The sequence below is a fragment of the Lutjanus erythropterus genome, chromosome 11 (genome assembly GCF_056507025.1).
Source record: "Lutjanus erythropterus isolate fLutEry1 chromosome 11, fLutEry1.hap2, whole genome shotgun sequence".
NCBI classification, from domain to species: Eukaryota; Metazoa; Chordata; class Actinopteri; order Lutjaniformes; family Lutjanidae; genus Lutjanus; species Lutjanus erythropterus.
In genome coordinates, this window is record NC_139327.1 from 32,690,944 (window position 1) to 32,710,679 (window position 19,736).

General features: G+C 39.5%; 1 protein-coding gene across 4 annotated transcripts in view; it reads right to left on the reverse strand.

Annotated features, from left to right (window-relative positions):
• Positions 1–223: 223 nt before the first annotated feature.
• LOC146319396 (tubulin-specific chaperone cofactor E-like protein) overlaps positions 224–19,736 on the reverse strand; it is a 28,040-nt gene continuing 8,527 nt past the window's right edge. The window contains exons 1-8 of one of the 4 annotated variants that reach the window (XM_084730002.1): positions 16,394–16,498; positions 9,882–10,024; positions 9,587–9,726; positions 8,220–8,401; positions 5,917–6,173; positions 5,705–5,831; positions 5,500–5,616; positions 224–752 (exon numbers count right to left, since the gene is read on the reverse strand). In XM_084730002.1, the coding sequence (XP_084586128.1) occupies positions 407–752; positions 5,500–5,616; positions 5,705–5,831; positions 5,917–6,173; positions 8,220–8,401; positions 9,587–9,726; positions 9,882–10,014 (1,302 nt within the window). In that variant the 5' untranslated portion in view covers positions 10,015–10,024; positions 16,394–16,498 and the 3' untranslated portion in view covers positions 224–406. Of the gene's footprint in view, positions 753–5,499; positions 5,617–5,704; positions 5,832–5,916; positions 6,174–8,219; positions 8,402–9,586; positions 9,727–9,881; positions 10,025–14,707; positions 14,929–16,264; positions 16,499–19,736 lie in introns of those variants that run through there. The other 3 variants (XM_084730003.1, XM_084730004.1, XM_084730001.1) reach the window with 3 other exon arrangements.

Genomic DNA, 19,736 nt, shown 5'->3' on the forward strand with positions numbered 1-19,736 from the left:
TCAAATAATCTGAACTATCCCTTTAAATCATTGTGCAATTTATGCTTTTAATTGTGGCAGCTGTTTTTCTGTCAGAGGACTGTTTGCACCTCGTCTGGATTTGCATAATGTCTTTTCATAAATGAGATGTAAACTGCAGTCTTAGCTCGAGCAACTGAAGCACATAAATGTGCGACTCATGATACAATCTTTGTGAAAGTGGAACTCCTATGTGCAAATATACTACTGTATGTATAAATTTGTTCAATATGGTGGACAGCAAACATCTTTACATTCATGGCTGAAAAAAATCGCCCCCTTTTTTTTTATCTAAAAAAACAAGGCTCAAGTCAAAGCTTAGTATCCAGTCAGTGTTCATTATCTAAAATTCCTGTCCCACTCGTCCCAAACCAGAGAGCCTCCCGACTCAAAGATCCGAGGAGCTGCAGCGGCTTTTCACTTTGGGCACGACTAGAATCTCATCCCCGTCTCGGATGCTGTAGGAGTGGAGCGCCCGGCAGCCGCACTTCAACTCCTCGGGTCCCAGGACCGCACACATCTCCCGGTTGATGTAGAAGAGCCGGATCCCGTTGTTGGGCAGCTGCAGCAGCGCTTTCAGGTGTTTCTTCAGGTCGCCCACCGTCTGCTCCAGACGAAGGCTGACCGCCTCCACCCTGTCGCCGAAGCGAACATCCACCATGGTGCAGCGGGGGCTCAGGTCCACCTCCGCCAGCGGGGCCAGGTGACCATACTTGGAAACAAGGATGTGGTACCTGAGAAAAAGCAGGACTCGGGTCAGATCGACGGAGGGTTTTGCCTCATTTATTTGTGAAGATTTCTAAACAATATGTAGGTGAGGAATACTGTGAAGTTACAAGAGTGATACACCCTCAATTCTGCTAGAACCCATCCTCACAGCCACTGACCACCACTCAGTGTGTAGCATAGATAGTAACAAGGACGTGGGTTTGATCTTATCCCAAATAATACGTTTATTAATCAGAGCATTCACATATGAAAGTAGTACTACTAGCAGTGCAGGTGATAGAGGACAGGAAGTTAGTCATCTGAAAGAGTTTCACCCGTGTTTTGAGGTATGGACTGACAGCTCTGATAACTTACCGTTACCACACTGATCAGCTCTTGCCTTCTCCATGTCAGGAAGTTGATATTTTAAATATCGAATGTGCACGTCACGTGAGCCTCACTCCTTGGGTAGACCATGAACGTTCATGCTCACGTAATGACGGCATTCACGCCACACTGACGTGCCTGTCTATATAGGCTCAGTATTGTCTGCGCATTTCAAACTACAGCAAACTATTTCTGTGTGCCGTTATTGTATTTTCTCTTTTTCTCACCTGAGCCAAAAATGCCTTGTAGTACATTCCAGTTTTTTATTTTAATTTCTGGTGTTTCCACTCAGGTTTTTTTAATGAGCAAATTAAAAATGATCATAAAAGCAGCTAGCTGGAAACTTTGCGTGTATTTAAGAGTCAGAGCAACACTGTGTTCTCTGCCTCTTACCTGCCGTGAGAAAGCTCTCAGCCACCTCAGGGGAATGCGTGTTCGAGATAAGGACTCCAGGAACGATTAAATAAAATCCAGGAGAAAAGGCCTGTGCTTTCAAAGCTACTGTAACAGCTGGGCCAATCAAAGCAATTTCCCTTCCCTCCCCAAAACTCCCCCACAAAGCCAGTCCCCTGGCCCGCGGTTCCTGGCCAAAATTCGTGGTCCACCCTGGGAATTCTCCTCTAAGACCACAGTGCACAAAGTGCCATTCTGAGAGAAGCCATTTAGCTAAAAAGGCTTCATTTAAGGTGGTAAGCATGGTATAATGGGGCAAATAATGCTGCAGGTGATAACAAGTCAGCGTTCCAATTGTCTTTTCCAGCATTCCTCGATAATGGACAGTAAAGTAGCAGCAGGAATAACAGCGTTTGGAGGTAACACAGACACTATCTAGCCCAGATCTCAGCTGACTTCTCTCTTGGCGTTTCAGTTTAACTCATTATCTCATTTCTTCAAGTTGAAAGATGACCTGCTTAAAAAGTTAGAGGGATAGTTCGGATTATTTGAAGTGGGGTTATATGAGGTACTTATCCACCTTCAGTGTATTGCCCACAGTAGACGGCAGTTGGCACACTCCCAGTTTAAGGTAGCGGCAGGACTCCATTCACTGCTCCCTAATCACTACCTGGGGATTTCTATGTAGAGAACTATATAGTGAGCTCGCTCTATAGTGAAGAAAAAAGACACTTTGGTACACTGCAATCTGTGCTGTTAATCATGTCATTGCCTTTGTTTTTCTTTTAGCCCAATGCATTTGTACATATTGCTGAGTTAGTGACCATCAGTGGAAGACTGCTTTAACAATGCATTATGGGTTAGTTTGAGCCGATTATACAGGATATTATAATTCTCACTATACATCCAGACAGCACTACAAAATGGCAAACTCACTATAAGGTGGACTATATAGTGAATAATGAGTGATTCTGGACACAGCCCTGGTGTAAGAAGGTAGAAAAGGTCCACCTAAAAAAAAAAATAAACAAAATAAATCAAATCAGTTCAAGTATACACTGTATTTAAAATATTTTCGCTACTTTACCTTGCTGTTGGACAGCCTTTTTTGACAGCAAATCACTGTTACATAAGCCAAATATCACGCTCTCCAAAGCAACCAAACTCTATTGGCAAAATTTGTCATTTTACCTCACAGAACACTGGAGCTGTTGCTCTCCTGCTGCCTCGTTCTGTTAGTTTGTTTTTATTACCATGTGACTTCGGTGTTTTAAAGAGTTAGTTCAGATTCACTGAAGTCACAGAATAATACAAACAAGCTAACTGATTGAGGCAGCAGTAAAGCAGTAACTCTAGTGTAGTGCGCGGTAAAATCACTGATTTTGCCTGTGGAGTTTGGTTGGTTTGGTGAGAGCAATATTTGGCTTATATAACAGTGGTTTCCGGTCAGAAAAGGCTGTATAGGTAGAGTGGTGAAAATACAGTGTATACTACAAGGAAGTTTTTGTTGATTTTGGAGGCTCCTGTGGATACAAGAGGTAGTGTTTCCACAGTAATAACCACAAAATATGACATCAAAAATAAAGAAAAATATCCTCCTACTACATCTCTCTGTAAATTTGTCTCGGAAAATGTAAACACAGGCTCGTTTCATCTGATTTCAAGGAGACTCCGGCCTGGTGGTAGGTATCAATAATACAGAAACAGCAGATCTTCTTCCGTCATATGGAGGCATCAGTAATGAATTGAGACTATTTCAGCCAGCCTTTTCCCAAGGCAAACTGCCATTATGTAACCAAATATCACTCTCTCCAAACCAACCAAACTCCATAGACAAAAACAATAATTCTACCTTGCAGAACACAGGAGTTGCTGGTATAAGCTGCCTCAATCTGTTAGTTTGTTTGTGTTACTGTGTGACTTTGGTGAAGCCGAACTAATCTTTTAAAACACAGAAGTCACACAATAACACAAACAAACGGACTGAGGCAGGTTAAACAAGTAGCTCCTGTGTGAGGTAATATTACTGATTTTGCCCATGGAGTTTGGCTGGCTTGGAGAGAGTGATATTTTGCTTATGTAACAGCAGTTTCCTGTAAGAAAAGGTTGTCTAACAGGAAAGCGAAGCAGTGAAAATATTCTAAATATAGTGTACACTTAAACTGACATTTATTTTTTGTTGCTGACCCTGTCTACAGCAGCACATTGCTTAGCTTCCTACACTGGTACTCCTACTGCTGACTGCCATCAACGGTCAGTAATAATCTTAATATCAATAAGTACCTCATGCAAACCTACTTTAGAAAATCCAAACTACCCCTTTAAAATGTTGATTTCCTCCTTTCCTTCCCAGACTGGCCCTCAATATCCACTGTTCAAGGTCCCTTTCAGTCCCTCTCTACTTATTCTACTGGATACTCCGACTCTCAGATTTCTTTTACAACCCAGTCGTCTCTTTCTTTCACTCTTTCCTTGGAACTAATCCTTCCTGTCCAGTGGACACATTTCTCCCTTTATATTTCTGTTTCCTAGTCCCACGGCCCCCTAAACACTTTCCCGGGTTACCCACAATCCTCTGTACATCTTTTTCTCGAGATTACTGAGGTATATTTATGGTTTGAGCTGCGTTTATGGTTACTCAAAGCCAGGCTGTGTCAGATGTGTTCACCTGAGAGGCTGTGACCCTCCCTGCACCGCTCTGATCTCTCGGGGTAGCAAGGCCACAGCCCCGTCTGAGAGGAAAGGGGATAGCGGTGTGTTCACTGCTTACCGAGCGTGTCCGACACCCCCATAACACCCACACGCAGTCATGGTGATCCCTAACCTCAGACCTACACTGAGAACCTGGCTCCGAACCAAGGCCGTGAGTGAAACGTTTGAAAACAGGAAGGAAAGACAGGGACACACGGCGTACGTATGATGGACATGATGGCCCCTGTGTCATTAGAATTTACCAAATAGATATTGATCACATTCACATGCAAAATAACACTTTTCTTTGCAATAATCAGCAAGAAAATTCATAACCAGGAGTGCTTATTCCAGCTGCAGTGGAATCCAAAAACAAATCAATCTTTCAACTTGAGACTTGAGCTTGACAGAGTTGGTGTATACATAAAAAAAAAAAAAAAAAAAAAAATCAACCTGCTACCTTGTGTATCACTTTTCCAATCAGAGAATTCCCGGCACAAAGGAGTCATTGAGCAGGGAGAGACTGGTGGCATTGTCTCCCAAAGGTTAGTTTCCCCCAGTCAGGGACTACACCTTCTTTCACAAATCTCTCTCCAACATTCTGCTGAGGTTAAGTGGAATGCAGTCGGTGAAGAGCGTGGGCAATTATTTGACCACTGTCAGCCCCCAGAAGAGGGCTTTCCCAAATATTATATCACATACGGTAAAGGTACTGAGGACAAAGAGCGGGTTGTACCTATTGTTGCAGCTCTACAAGTGTTCAGAGAGGAGGTGCAAGTCAACAAAACGGTTCTACATTTTCAGGTTTCTGATTGATGAAGGATACAAGTATTGATGAAAAATCTACTAACGGCAATCATAGAGGTTTGTTGTCTTTACTCTCTTGCAGTAAAAGCAACTAAAGCTCATTAATGTCACATTTATCAGGGCGTTTAATACCTGGTAGATACAAATACACACAAAGCTCCATGTCTCAGTATTTTATTCTGTTTTGCTTGCCACCTTCATGTTACTAATGCATGTGCCTAATTTGATGTTAATAGTTCATCCACAACCAAAAATATGAACTAATAATAATAACTGGTAACAGAAACAGAAACACTGTATATCCAAATTTACTTTCAGCAACCATTAAGTGTAATGGACAACCCTGAAAAGCAGAATTGGTTCTTGATATCCAGGCCAGGTGACTGGCACTGGTCCACACTAAACAAGTAACCTCCAATTAAGTAAAACTACTGAAAAACACATTATTGTGAAAGGTAACCTCCTTTAAAATTCAGAGTAAAGTTGTGCGAGTACCTCTGAGGAAGCTCCCGTTCTGGGCAGTCCTGGTAGTACCTGATGAAAAACCTCTCAGCATCCTCCCTCTCTCCGTCAGACACTGCACCCCCGTTCAACACCAGCACAGATGGCAGTCTGCAGGCAGAGGTAAGGATAAAGATTAGACAGTAAATAAGTTAATATCCTACCCTGCATATAAAGAGCATTAAGTATTCAGACTCACTGCGCTAACAGGAGACACCGTCTCTCGTGTGTGGTGTAAGGCTGCAGTAAAGGAATCCCCTTCGCTTTGACTTCCTCCAGCTTCGGGAGGAAATTCAGCCTTTCGATATCCTCCCATTTACTGAGCCCTGAACAACACAACATCACAGAGTGAGTTTTTGTTTACGCTGAATGTTGGATGTGGACGGATGAAAACAGCCTTCGCTGTCAGACCTGAGTTGTTGAGGTTGATGCTGCGCAGGTTGGGGAAGAGGCGCTGCAGCGTTTCCTGAGTGTCTCCCACCGAGTCCAGACTGTTATTAGCCAGCACCAGTGTGCTCAGGCTCGGGTACATCATCCCAAACTTCCTCACTTCTGCCCAGTGCTGCAGCTTGTTGTCTGTGATCTGCAGCAGGCGTAGTGACGGGCAGGGCGTCTGGGACTCTGACACGGCGTTGTAGCCGTTCAGGCACAGGAACAGCTCCTCCAAGCTGAATGACGAGGGGAGAAATATAAAAGAAGGTACAACAGTAAGACATTTTTCACACCAAACCTCAATCCATGCTTATGCTTTATCTCTTGGATCTTTGTGATTGAATCCCTGCAAAAAGAGTTTGTGTTTGAATTAGAGCCGGACCAATAATAGATTATTTTTTTTTGCCAATACTGATGTCAGAGTACAAAAATTCTGACATCTATATATCAGCCAGTAGACTTTATACAGAATATAATCCACAGAATAAAGAACATTCATAAACACTTTCTTTGCAGCAATCACTCAAATATAGTTATCAAACAATTGTGACAAAGATATGTAACAGATGTTACTTCAACAGGAGAAAACTGTGCATTTGTTGGGGACTATTTTTTAGATCCAGATTAATGCATGTTTAGTGTCCATAGTAAGTACTGACAGCTGCAGGACAGTGTACAGTACGTGTTTTTGTGAATGAGGCCCCTTGAGTTTCTGAATTGAACAGTGCAAACGCACAAGTCTGTGCTTAAAGCATGTGCACCGGTGTTTTACACAAATCCAGGATTCATCAGATTGATGAAGTCCTGGCTGCCTAAAAACATGCACACTTTTTAACTATAAAAAGTGCATACAAACTACATTTAAAAAGGCTTTAATAGAAGTGATTAAAGTGTTTTTATGGTTGTTTAATCTTGTCTTATTGTGCTGTTTTAATTTAACTTGTTTTTTATTGTTTTATCATAAATTTTATGATTATCTGTTTTTACTCTTAAGGCTGCATTTCATATATGACATGTACTGATAATAATGAGACTCTCTCATCTTGGACTGACAGAGCAGGTGGTCCTTGTTCCCGACCTGTTTCCTTCTTTTTCATCTGGTCTTTTTTTTTCACCTCACATTAAATGTCAAACCATTTCTTTTTTTATCTGAGCAACAGTTCATTTCTCAGGGGACACAACATTCACTGTCTCAGTTATAGCAGCCCAAGTCTCTCCTTTTCAAAAAATATTTATTTACTCATTCATCTATTTGTTTGTACTATCATTACTCCAGAGGAAACACTTAAGAAACATGTATCTGTCTGTCTATGTTTTTGTGAGCTGTAAAAGATGTTGACTTTGTGCTTCTACTCTTAGGAGCAGAACGCGTCTTATTTTGCAAATTGCTGCTGTCAAGATGTCCTGAAACGACTTATATGTCGGTTCCAGCTGCTGTGTATTGCCATCTTTGACATGATCACTCTGGTAGAAAAAACAGCTGATACACAAGAAAAAACATCCGCTGCGTATCCTGAGGCCGAAGTCATACAACTTCCTTGTACAAAGAGTTGCTCCTAGTCTAAGAAAATTCTCGGAGAATTATGACGTTTTCTAAGAATTTCAGATTTGGAAAAGATAAAAGTTATTTTCAAAGCATCTCCGCCCTTAAAAGAGATCCTAAGGTGACTTTTAACAGGCTTTAGAGTTTCTTAAACAGAGGAGAGACTGGCTGAAATATTCTCCTGACACTGAAACTAAAATGCAACAGATTAGATTGTGCAGGGATAATGTTTGTGATCGACCTCTCACTCAAAACCAATAATGCTGTAGTGCCAAAAATGAAAGTGATCACAACACTAAGATATTCGCACAAGTTCACAAGTTCACTAAAGAACATTCATGGACACAGTTCACAGATTCTGCCATTATATTCACTAAAATTACCAGCAGCGTGAATAAATGTAAGCAAATAAATAAAACATCTGTCAGCATGTAAAAAGGCTACTGTGCAAGTAGGCCTGTGTTTTCAAAAGTTTGGTGGGCTACTTTTAAAGTCTGGCTTATAATATATTCAGGAGACTACATTTTAGATTAGGCCTGTTGATTTAACTGTACATTCAACACCCATTAACTTTAAGAGTGTAATTTCTATTTCTTTTTTTTTTTCTTTTATCATACCTAACATCGACGTCACAGAAGATAAAAGTTTCCATCCGTTTGTTGCTCAGAGTTGCTCTGAGAATTTTGCTAAATCCTGAAATCACTGGTTATTAAAGGCGTTTACACGCTCCACGACTTACTCTGGTGTATGTCGCGTGAGTGTGTGCACGGTGTCCCAGCTGATCTGTGTGTTGATGAGGACTAGATGTCGGACTCGGGAGAACACGTCAGCCATGCTGGGCTGCAGCTGTACGCCGCTCAGAGGGTTCATGCTCAGATTGAGGAAGTCCAGGTGGGGGACGTTGGAAACAATGGTGCAGATCTAGTAACACACAAGTATTTATATTTAAAAAAAACCCATTAAGTATATACACAATATGTATGCATAAATGTGATTTTGTTAATCATTTATAAAAATGAATACACATTTGTATGATAGATATTGTACTTTTTATTCCACTACATTAATCTAACTTGCAGTATATAAAGTAATTAAAAGAAAATTAAAAATTAAGGCATTCTGGAGAAAGGTAGTTGAGACGTTTCCCCTGAGCCACCAGCCAGGAAATTTGGTTGCAGCCAGATATAAAAACATGTCCTCTGAACAGCTGCTCTGTGTCTACGGCCTGAAAGTAGGAGCTAAAACACCCTCTGCAGGGGGCGATCAGGACAGTCCAATATGTCCTGCCTATAGTCGAGGACTGAGAGCTGCAGCTGACTTACCCCACTGATTTACCACACTGAGGGACCGGCCAAGCTTATTCTAATTGGCCAGATTCAGGCTCCCAAACCATGCCACGATACAGAACGCCACCACAGACTCAATGAAACCGTAGAGCAGAGTCATCACTGTGTTGTCCACATTAAAAAAAGTTCATTATCCTCAAGAAAGAAAAGATGTTGTTGGACCTTTTTAGAAACTGCACATATGATTGGTTGAAAGCTTAATTTGTTGTCAAACACAGCACTCAGAAATTTGATGACCTGGGAATGAGACTCAACAATCAACCATCTTTCTCAAGAATCACTTACTGCCCCTTTAAAATCAACCTAGTGTTTACTTGCAGGAGGCCCATATTTTAATGCTAATAATAAATGCATTATTTTCATGCAACATTACAGAATACTGCTACTTTCACTTCAGTCCTGAGTACTTCTTCCTCAACTGTCTGCAGGCGTAACTAAAAATATTTATAATGACTGCTCTGTTTTAGGTTTATCATGTGCACATTTTTAAGGGGGGAAGTTGAAGGTGGCTACAAACATGGCTCTGAAGTTACGATGTAGCTGACGTAAGCTTATATAACTAATATAACAACGCATCAGGCCCATGACAGCTCCGGTGGGACTCGCAAGAACTTTGACTGGTCAACTTGGCCGGCTTGTCAACTGTCAAGATTCTAGTGCCAGTAAGGATCGCTGACTGTAAATCAACATTAAGCAAGATTTCCTTCACTGTGCACGATCTGTGTGATTTCTAAGCACCAGGTCTTTGAAGGACACCCACCTCTGACCAGTCATTGAGTTGATTGTGGGACAGGTCCAGCTCCACCACGTGTGCACAGAAAGCTGCGATGTCCGTCCGATCGCCGGCTTTAGTGATTCCACAGTGATTCAGAACCAGGATGCTCGGCAGGAACAGACGATCTGAAAACCAAATTGACTCAGCTTTTGAGGAGCTTTACACTTTGATCTCCTGTGATTTTGACGTGAGCCTGAAATGATGCACGGTTTATCTTCTTAAATGTGGTGTCGGTACTCAGAATAATGACCCTGACACAACAGCCTGTACCATCTCTCACCTTTGACGGGGGAACCTGGCGGACTGGACAGAACCACAACACCTTGGCCGTAGGGGAAATTCTCAGGGTTGTATTTCTCGCTGATGACTTGCACGAAGGTGCGCGGCTCCTCTTCATCAGATGAAGTCTCCATGGTTCCAACCCTGAGCAGGACAGACACAGAAACAGATGATGCAACACAGTTTTTTTTTGTTGTTTTGAGCTTTAGATGCTGTATATTGTTGTTACTGAATGAAGCCCAAATTTTCAACTCCCTATTCTGTCCATTCATTTTCAGGTTGTCTTTAAAACAGGACAAAAAGGTATACCTTCATTTTTAATGCTGCTCAGTAATTTTACAAATCCGCTGGGCGTTGAAGGTTTTAGCAAACATGACTGAAAAAGGAAATGCTTTATTTGTTGTGGACTATTTTTAGCTGCAGATTTAGTGCTCTATTTTAAGGCAGCAGGAATGACATGTAGGATTAACTCCAAAATCAACTGCAGTGTGTGTGTTCATGGTTATGAAGAAGCTCAGTACAACAGCGTGGCTCACTGATGTGCTTTTAATTATTTTTGGACCACAACGAAGGCTTATGACACAGAAAAATAAGCTACAACAAACTATGGCTATACAATAATTAGTATTGATTGTTGGTTGTGGTCTTTTCAGAGGTTGCTGACAACAAGGAAAATATACAGTTACTTGAATTTAGCAGTTTATGGATGGTAGACTGTCACTACAGCTGATGACTAAATGTATCATAACACTGAACATTAACTGATCTAAACAATGGACCTCATGCAAGAACATTTATGTATTCTTATCTTAAATTTCTTACTTTTGTCATACAAATGGCTCATACGAACATGTCACGTCAGATTCAACAAACACTCCTAACTTCAGATAACTGTGTAAATTATCCACTTGTGCATTAGCATAATTAATGCCCAGATAATACAATGTAAGGCTACACTTCCTGCCTCATATGTCAGGAAATGTTCATTTATGAAAATGGCATCAAAGAGTAAAAAAAAAACAACAGCTTTCAGAGAGTCATAAAAAAAAAAAAGTATGTACTTTTAACAGCATCAGCAGTGGAATTAAGGGACCTGGTAAAACAAAGAACAGGAAAACCAAGTGCTTTTAATGCTGTGTTTCCTGAGGGTTGGACTGTCACTGAAAAAAAAAAGTGGACGTGTCTCAATATGAAAATGGCTTTTTAAAAAAACGTCTTGCCACAGCAAGGGGTGAAAGATGACTGCAAGGAGGAGGGGGTCAACGGGAGACAGAGGACAGAATAGGTGAGGATGTTTGCCTGGACAGCGATGTCAAAAACCTGCATGTGAAGACAGACAGCCAACACACCTGACAGTAGGTAACAATACAACATCATTAAATTAAAGATGAGATGTCAAACAGGATAATGCTGATATAGTTATGAAGTGTCATTTATTTTTCAGACTCAGCATGTCTTCAAACTTATGAAATAAACAGTCAATAGTGAAAAACTTCAGTTTGAATAACAGCAGACTGACTGGACATGACTCTATCACGGGTCTGGACCATTCATCAATATTGTTCGTATCTGAAAGGAAATTCAAAATACAAGAAAACTGGTGAATGCGACAAGTTCTCCTAAAGTTGAATACTTCTGACATAAAACAGTAGCATCTCGGTTTAAAAATTATGTGTTCATTGAGTGCCTCAGAGGGACACTGTTGTCAATCTGTGTGCCAGAGCCAAGTGTCAACTTAAAATGATGTTGGATTCATGTTAATTCGTTGGTCTCTAGTGATAGCTCAGGAAAAATCGAATCCTCCACCCCCCCATGGATATTGGTTAGAATAGAGGTAATGGCAGACTGTATATGGAAAGAAGCGCAAAAAGTTTAAAGGCCCAAACATGAATAAAATAGCGTAACTCAAGCTGCTTCACTGTTTTTTCTTTCTGTGGGCCATAAATGCAATTCTTAAGTAACAGAAAAGCAGCCTAATTTTTCTAAACAATCCTCAAATCGGACGAGGAGAGAGGTTCATCTGAGTGTGCTGCCCAAATAAATTCAAAATATGAAACACATCGTTTACAAAATTAATTAAAGAAGAAAAGAGTCAATGATTTTCTTTGGGACATTTTTTCAGGACATATTTAGTGTCTCTCCGGCTGTCAGGCTTCTGTCTGTGAGTTACAGGGTCACACGCACACACACACACACACGCCCTGTCAACACCAACTCCTATCTGATGGTGGCTCCTCGAGCTCCTTACGAAGTGTGACTTCAGCACTTTGAGAGATATTCTTTATACAAACCTTAAATATATTCATCATTATTTGGCATTGGTGGAATTCTTATTAATATTATTTATTTATTATTACTTGGTGGAAAATGTTTAGACCTACAGATCTGTAGTTTAAAGGTCCAGACATGACAAAAACAAACACCTGTATGGTTATTTAAAGTCAAAGAGTGACTGTGGAAGCAGTGTGACCAGTTAAACCAGCATAACAATAGACCATAGGGATCTTTCACTTAAGGATATTTTAAAGTATGGCATCAAAGAATTCTAATGTAATAGGCAAATATTTTTTTTAAACAATCCTTAATGTCACTTGAGCATTTTAAATGAATACATTTTAAAAAATACTAGTTTTAAACGGGGAGAAATCCATTTGAGTGTGTCAACCTCAAATGTCTTGTTTTTGTCCACAACCCAAAGATATTCAGTTTACTGTCAGAGAAGAGTAAAATATTCACTGAAATCTGAAATCAAATAATGACTTTTTTTCCTTAAAAAGAGCTCAAATTGATTAACTGTCCAAATACGCTTGAAGTTAGCGAATAATTTAATAGTTGAAAACTAGTCAATTAATTGATTAATTCTTTCAGGTCTAGTAGTAATAGTAGAAGTCCTTGAAAACTGCAGTATTAATAAAAGTAGTATAAAAGGGATAGTTTGCCCTGAAATCAAAAATACACATTTTTCCTATCCCATCCCATCATGACTTGGTTATTCAAGATAATCCACAGATCTTATTTTGAGCAGTTTCACGTAGGAAAAACTTTAGATTCTACTGCAGAAATAAAGTATTTCCTTCATGAAACAGCTCACAACAAGGTCTGTGGATTATTACGAGCAATATGTATTTGATTTGGGGGTGAAATGTCCCTTTAATTGTTTAATAACTGGAGCAAATAGCTGTTTAGCTAAAGTGAGAATACTTACAATCATGCTGTGTTAAATGTTTGTTAATCTGCACTATCGCTTTCAAATAAACCAACAAAGAATACATACAGTAAGTTGTAGAAATAACAGCGGAACTTTTTAAAGCAGGAGCAACAATGTTTATTTACTTCTTTTTGTATTTTTAACAGGGACAACACATGCAGGTAAACATTGTTATGCAGGAAAAAGGTCAACAAATATATACAAGGAACCTGCCTGAAGCTAAACTGCAGCCTCATCTCTGGATGAATGGGCTTTTGACAGCAATGAAAAGCAGCTAAAAAAAATAAATAAACTGAGATTCAGAGTTAAAACAACTGGACAGACAAAACGTACTGTGCCAGTTTATAAGGAAGTGCTTATATATTGTATGCGAAGTACATTTAACTTGTTCATGTTGCTCCACTTTGCAGACATTTTTCTTCTGTGTCTGCACGTGTTAGATAAAAAGGTCTAAAAATAACCCGTCAACATCACAGGACAACCTACAAGACACAGACACAGAAACGTGAGAGGCAGAGCAGCACTGACAACAGCAGGTGCACCGTCGACACCAATGTAAAGAAGCTGAAGCACCTGTTTTTACTGAAAGTCATTTTAGGCAGCGTGCAACAATTAATTGACCAGCCGATTAGTCGGTTAACAAAAAATTATTGGTGAAAGATACTGTATTAGATGTATCAGTCTTTTAAGCAAAAGAAAATACTTTTCCGGTGTGTGGATTTCTTGCTTTTTCACTGTCTTAGATTCAGTGTGACATGGACGTCACGATATCGGGGGGTGAGTTAGTGCTGTGTGAAGGCCTCATTAATGCTGAAAGGTACATACAGATGACATCTTTTTCAGAGACGTCCCTGCTTATTTCAGCAAGACAAAGCCAAGATATATTCTGCGTGTGTTCCAACAAGAAAGTGGCTTTGAGGTAAAACAGTTCAGGTACTAGACTGACCCGCCTGCAGTTCAGACCTGTCTCCCATTGAAAACGTGTGGTGCATTATGAAGCACAAAAATATGAGACCCCGGACTGCTGGGCACCTGAAGTCGGATATCAAGCAAGAGTATTAAAGAATTTCACTTTCAAAACTTAAACTTAAAAAGTTAAAAACATGCCTCTGTACCAACTTTTGTGAAACACGTTGCAGGCATCAAATTCAGAAAGAGTTTTTTTGAACATTGCCTCTTTACTGTATGTTTCTGTGTTTAAGTATTCCATTAAGGTCAGAGACATAAAAAAAACACAGGACTGTGATCACTCCAACTATTAATAATTAACATACAGATATCATCCTGTCAACACTGGCAGCTAACAGCTGATGGCAGGTTGCCAGCCTGGCAACCTTTATTAAACCTTATTGCTGTAGAAACAGCAGCAGCTGTGGATGAGATGGCATAAAAAGCAGTAGAAATGAAGGTGGCAGGAGTGTAGCAGCAGTACAACTGTCAATAGGTACCAGTAGTAGTATGATTTTGTGATGGCAACATCTATATCACAACATGTAGCCTTGACCTTGTGTGTCCTCACACAGCACCCAGGGGCCCAGAACTGACTGCCCCTCTCCAATCCTGATCAGCCCTATCAGTTTCAGACAGACGAGGTCTGATCATCTTAAAACTCTGCCCACCTGAGGTGGTGTATTTGCAAAATGACTGAGCGTTTCGTCCGGACTCCGTCTGATGTTTCTGTCATAGGCGATCTCTTGTTTCACAGATCTCCTGATTTATACCTCTGATGTCGCAGAGACCAAAGGAAAACCCGTTGTCAACAACACATCAGATCACATGGTTCCTCACGCTGACAGAAGAAGTTAATGAGAACTTTGATGAAACAAGAAAAAGAAGAGCATCTAAAAATGAGTTTGGGAACCAGAGCAAAACTCATTTAAAGGCATGCAAATACAAACTGTCTTTGTGGTATATGAATGGAAGAAAAATGGTACAGGAAGACAGGCTTTACTCATTATCAAAGGGAATGAAACCTGCATTATAAAGGTGACAAAGGAAGGTAGAGTGACAGCTGGATACCTGGCAAGGCCAAGAAAACGACTGACAAATGGAGTTCAGTCCAGCACAATGCACTGACAACAGCAACTTCAAGTCTTTCACAAAGGCTTGATGAACAGATGCCGGACTATGGTTAGAGGGAAAACCACCCATTTAAAACCTCTCCATATCAGTTACAATTCCTGGCTTATTTTCATAGAAAAAACTTGTCTAGAAAGTTTCTTTTTGAACCTGTCTTCAATTCGGCACACGGAACAAAGAGGTAATAAAAGATATCTTGACTGATAAAAGCTCAGGTCTTAAAACAACTCACCAGTGCCCTCCGCGGTGTAGTTCAGGGGCAACAACGCCAAAGTGATTTAAAAAGTTACCGTTTTACGAAAGTAAACAATAACATTAAATGATGCATTAATGCCGAATTGAATGGTGACTCAAAACGGTTTATAAAAGGTCAAAAGTATTATTGTACGTGTTATATACGATTAATAAAAAGCAAAGCAATGTTGAACTAACAGGTTTTACAACGGGGTTCAGCGAGACATTTTTCAAGCCAAAGAGAGCACGTCGGGTTTGGTGGGGGATGTTCATAAAGTAACAAATAGCACTGATTGATGTCATAATGCCGAACTGAATGGCGACCCACAGGGATTCATAAAAAGATAAAAAACATTGCTGTACTTGTTGTGTAAAATTGCTAGTTAGCAGAGCAGAGTCAAATTAATCGGTTTTTCAACGGGGTTCGGCGAGACATTTTTCAAGCCAGAAAAAGCACGTCACGTTTGGGTGGGCTGTTCATAAAGTGGCATACAGCATTAACTGGTGCATTAATGCCGAATTGAATTGCGACTCACTAAGATTCAGAAAAGGTCAAAAGAATTGCTGTATCTATTACATATGTTTTCTAATGAGCAGAGCAGTATTAAACTAACAAGATTTTCAACGGGGTTCGGCAGAGCCAGAGAGAGCACGGCACGTTTGGGGGGGCTGCTCACGGTCGAGGCCTGCTTATCGTTCGTGCAAAAACGACTGGGCAAGATAACAGACTTTAAGTCGACATGTTGACAGTAGCGGAGGGGACATTTATTCATTTCACACCCAAACAATCTTACGGCAGTTAATGTCAACCTCGAAAAAGTGTGCAACATGTTTGTAGTACAAGGTTGTGCAGCAGAGTTTACCTTTATCGAGAAAGGTAACAGGATTTCAGTGGCTGTTAGAGTCGAGCCTTGTCTTGAACTCCCAACTCCTAATGATTCATGTTGTATTTTGAAACCGATTCGGTATATTTTGACACGGATTGCACTCACCGTCCCCGGAACCCCCTCGGTGTTGTGTTTGTTTTTGTTGTTCTTCGGTTAGTTGACAGTTTAGGACACGCCTCCTTTACCGGAAGTTACGTAGTTTAAATGTCTTGTTTTTTCGGCCGTGTGTAGAAGGTAATTCTAAATTTGTAAAACTCTCGCGAGATTTGTACGCGCAGTCTCTTCGTTGTGCACCTTATGCAAAGTTTTGTAACAAGACAACGTTGTAATTAAAATGTGAGTAGGTTTAAGGGGAGAAAACATTTGATTAAAGTTAGAGAAAGATCGTAGTTTGGGTGAAATTATCACTCTCGCGAGATCTTTCGTAGGTCTGGGGTTCCCTTCTAGACACGGCATTTATTCACGTTTTTTTCACTTTTTTTTCACTGAGACTAAAGACATACGTAATGCATTTTATGAAATAATGGAAATTATACCTGGAAGAAAAGCAATTTGGTGCAACATTTACAAAGATACCGATTGGCAGAAGGCACAGCTATTACACTACAGATTATCACTAATAGTTTATATATCAAAGATTTACATACTGTATATGCAACAGATCTATCTCTCTCCAAATGTTTATATTGTTTTTTTCAATTGTATACATTAATTTACTTTTTAAAACTCGAATTAAAAATTCTCTATTATTTAAAACAACACACAATGTTAAAAAATGGGGGCAAAAATGTCATTACACATTTTGAACATATTAAATATCAAATTGACTTCATTGTACACTTATTGATTCTGCATGGAAAATTGTGATTTTAAAGAATACTTAAAACTACTTAGACACTACAAAAAGCATCAAAACATACTGCAAACTAATGAAAATTATGTATTAATGTATGTATTTTTTTCCTTTCCTTTTTTAAATTTTAATTTTGTTAATGAAGTTTATGTGTCATAAAGTTTCTTTTGAATAAAAGATATTTCTTTATTTGGTTGTCCACTTAAATGCACTTTCAATGTTATCTTCTACTGTCTGTATTTAATTACAAGGAAGATATTTATTGGTGGATGGTCAGTTTGACATTAAAAACCTTTAGATGCAGTATATCACATGGCACTGCATTCCATTACTGGGGATAATTATGGGACACACCCCGATTACTCTGCTAAAGAAGTGGCTTTCTTGCCCAATCAATGAGGAGAGATCAGCACTTTCTCTTATTATTCTTTTATCCATTTGTCTCACTAATGTCTGCACCTTACCTTTTAACAATCTATTCTTGTTTTATTGCTGCCTCCAAGCTTGATGTGTGTGTATGTGTGTGTTTTTTTTTAACTCTGTCTGTACCTCAGCACCATTGTATTGTAAATGGTTATTTATTAAATAAATAAATGATGCAGAAATTATTTGCAATAATCAGAATGTCTTTTTCCCTTTTTTGAAGTGTGTAAAAGATAGTAAAAGCTGTATAATTCAAGACCTGTCCTGTTATAACTGACAGGAGCCTTTGTGACTTGTGCTGCTGTTGGTGTGTGAGTATTTGTCCACTAGAGGGCAGGATGCACTTTCCTTTTACTCTCCTGCTGCTCTGGGTGTGTAGGTGGACAAATCATTACATCATTTACAACAATTCTGTTTTACCAAAGCCAAAATTAGAATTTGGTAAAAGAGCAATCTCAGATCATGACATATTCCTTTATAGAGTGGCAGACTCAGGTTGTCTGAGGGGCAGGGGCAAAAAAATTAAAAAATAAAAGGGCACCACCTGTACACCATTGTGGCTAGAACCTTTAATCATAATAAAAACATACAAGAAACCATTCAATTATTTAAAGGCACAAAGAGGCCAAATAATTTTCTTATGTGTACAGTTGTCTATGACAGAGTATTGGGTTTTCCCCACTAGAGGGACACTTTACTACATTGGAAGGACACTTTAGAGGGCACTTTACCACATTTTGTTCTCTACAAAGGAACCTCAGAGGGAACTTCATGTTCTATCTATCATATAGGGGCATCCGAGAGCCACTTTTCCATTGTGTTCTTGAAAATGGGGGTAAACTAAAATGTGACAAAAACAGCGTTAAAGAGGCAACAAGATGAAAATGACTTAAAAGTCAAAACAAGACAAAAAAAAAAGATGTAACATGTAGAAAAAGTCATAAAAGATGTTGTAAGATGAAACAGACAGAGAAGAAGGCTCTCCCATGGAGAACAGATGAGTTTGAGTTAGTTTTGCGAAGACCACTTTTCACTTTGAGTACATTTCAGAGCCTGTACTTTTTCACTTTTACTGCGGTAGAGAAGTTAAATCAGTACTTTGCAGTTATCCTAAAGTTACGAGAGTTTAAGATTTAGTTAAGTTAGGATGTTTGTGTAATACACATTCTATATCTTCAGTTAGGAGGAACATTGACTGAGGAATTGTTCATCTGTAATAGCTTTTTTCCCCCCCTAAAGATCCCAACTCTAATTACCATGGTTACCACACAGACAGGATCTGCAAGTTAGAAACTTTCTGTAATATGCCCCCTATAGGTTTATGACTCACCAGAGTAACCTTTTCTAGGTAGTTAGGTTGTTCAATTACACAGTTAAGAGACATGAGAGGAGTTTTTGGTCTGAGATTTATCAGATATCTTTCTGTATTATGTAAATTATCACTATGAACGTGTTCCAAACTGAGTAGCTAGTGCCAGTTTTATTTACCATGTATTGTTGAACTGACTTGAATCCGCACAATGGAACAATACCGCACTGGATGTTTTGGGCCGGGTATTGAATATCAGTTCTTTTTAGTACCAACTATAATGTTTCCATGGCAACAAGTGTCAAAAACTGGCCACTACTGACAGCTGGCATCAAATGCTTTGTCCTTTTCTTTACCCATTCTCTGAGAGAACACAAGAAATTTGGTAAGTTTTTGTGCGATTGCTGCACAAGGCCAAATTAGGTAAATACATGTATTATGATAGATTTGATTATGATGGTTACAGTCTTGTTGTAGGTGAGAGTCATGGTTAACAAAATAGACAAGAAATATTAGGTGCTGGAAAGAAGTACATGTCAAACAGAAAAGATAATGCTCCTATGAACATTTATTACTATACTAATGGGAGCATTATCTAACATGCAGACAAAATAGACACCCCTGACTTAGATAGGTAAGGGCAAAGATGACAGCACATCAGCAGAAGACTGACACAGGGTGAAAGAGATGATCAGTCAGCTAAAAAGAAAAAACTTTCAATTAAAAATACATTGATTCCTACATTAAATGCATGGCAACAGGTGATCCTCCCTTTAATAGCTCCTTATGTGTTATAAGACTTTCAATAAACTGTTGAAAGTTGCTTCAAACGCCACAAACACATCTGTCCTTGTGGTCAAGGA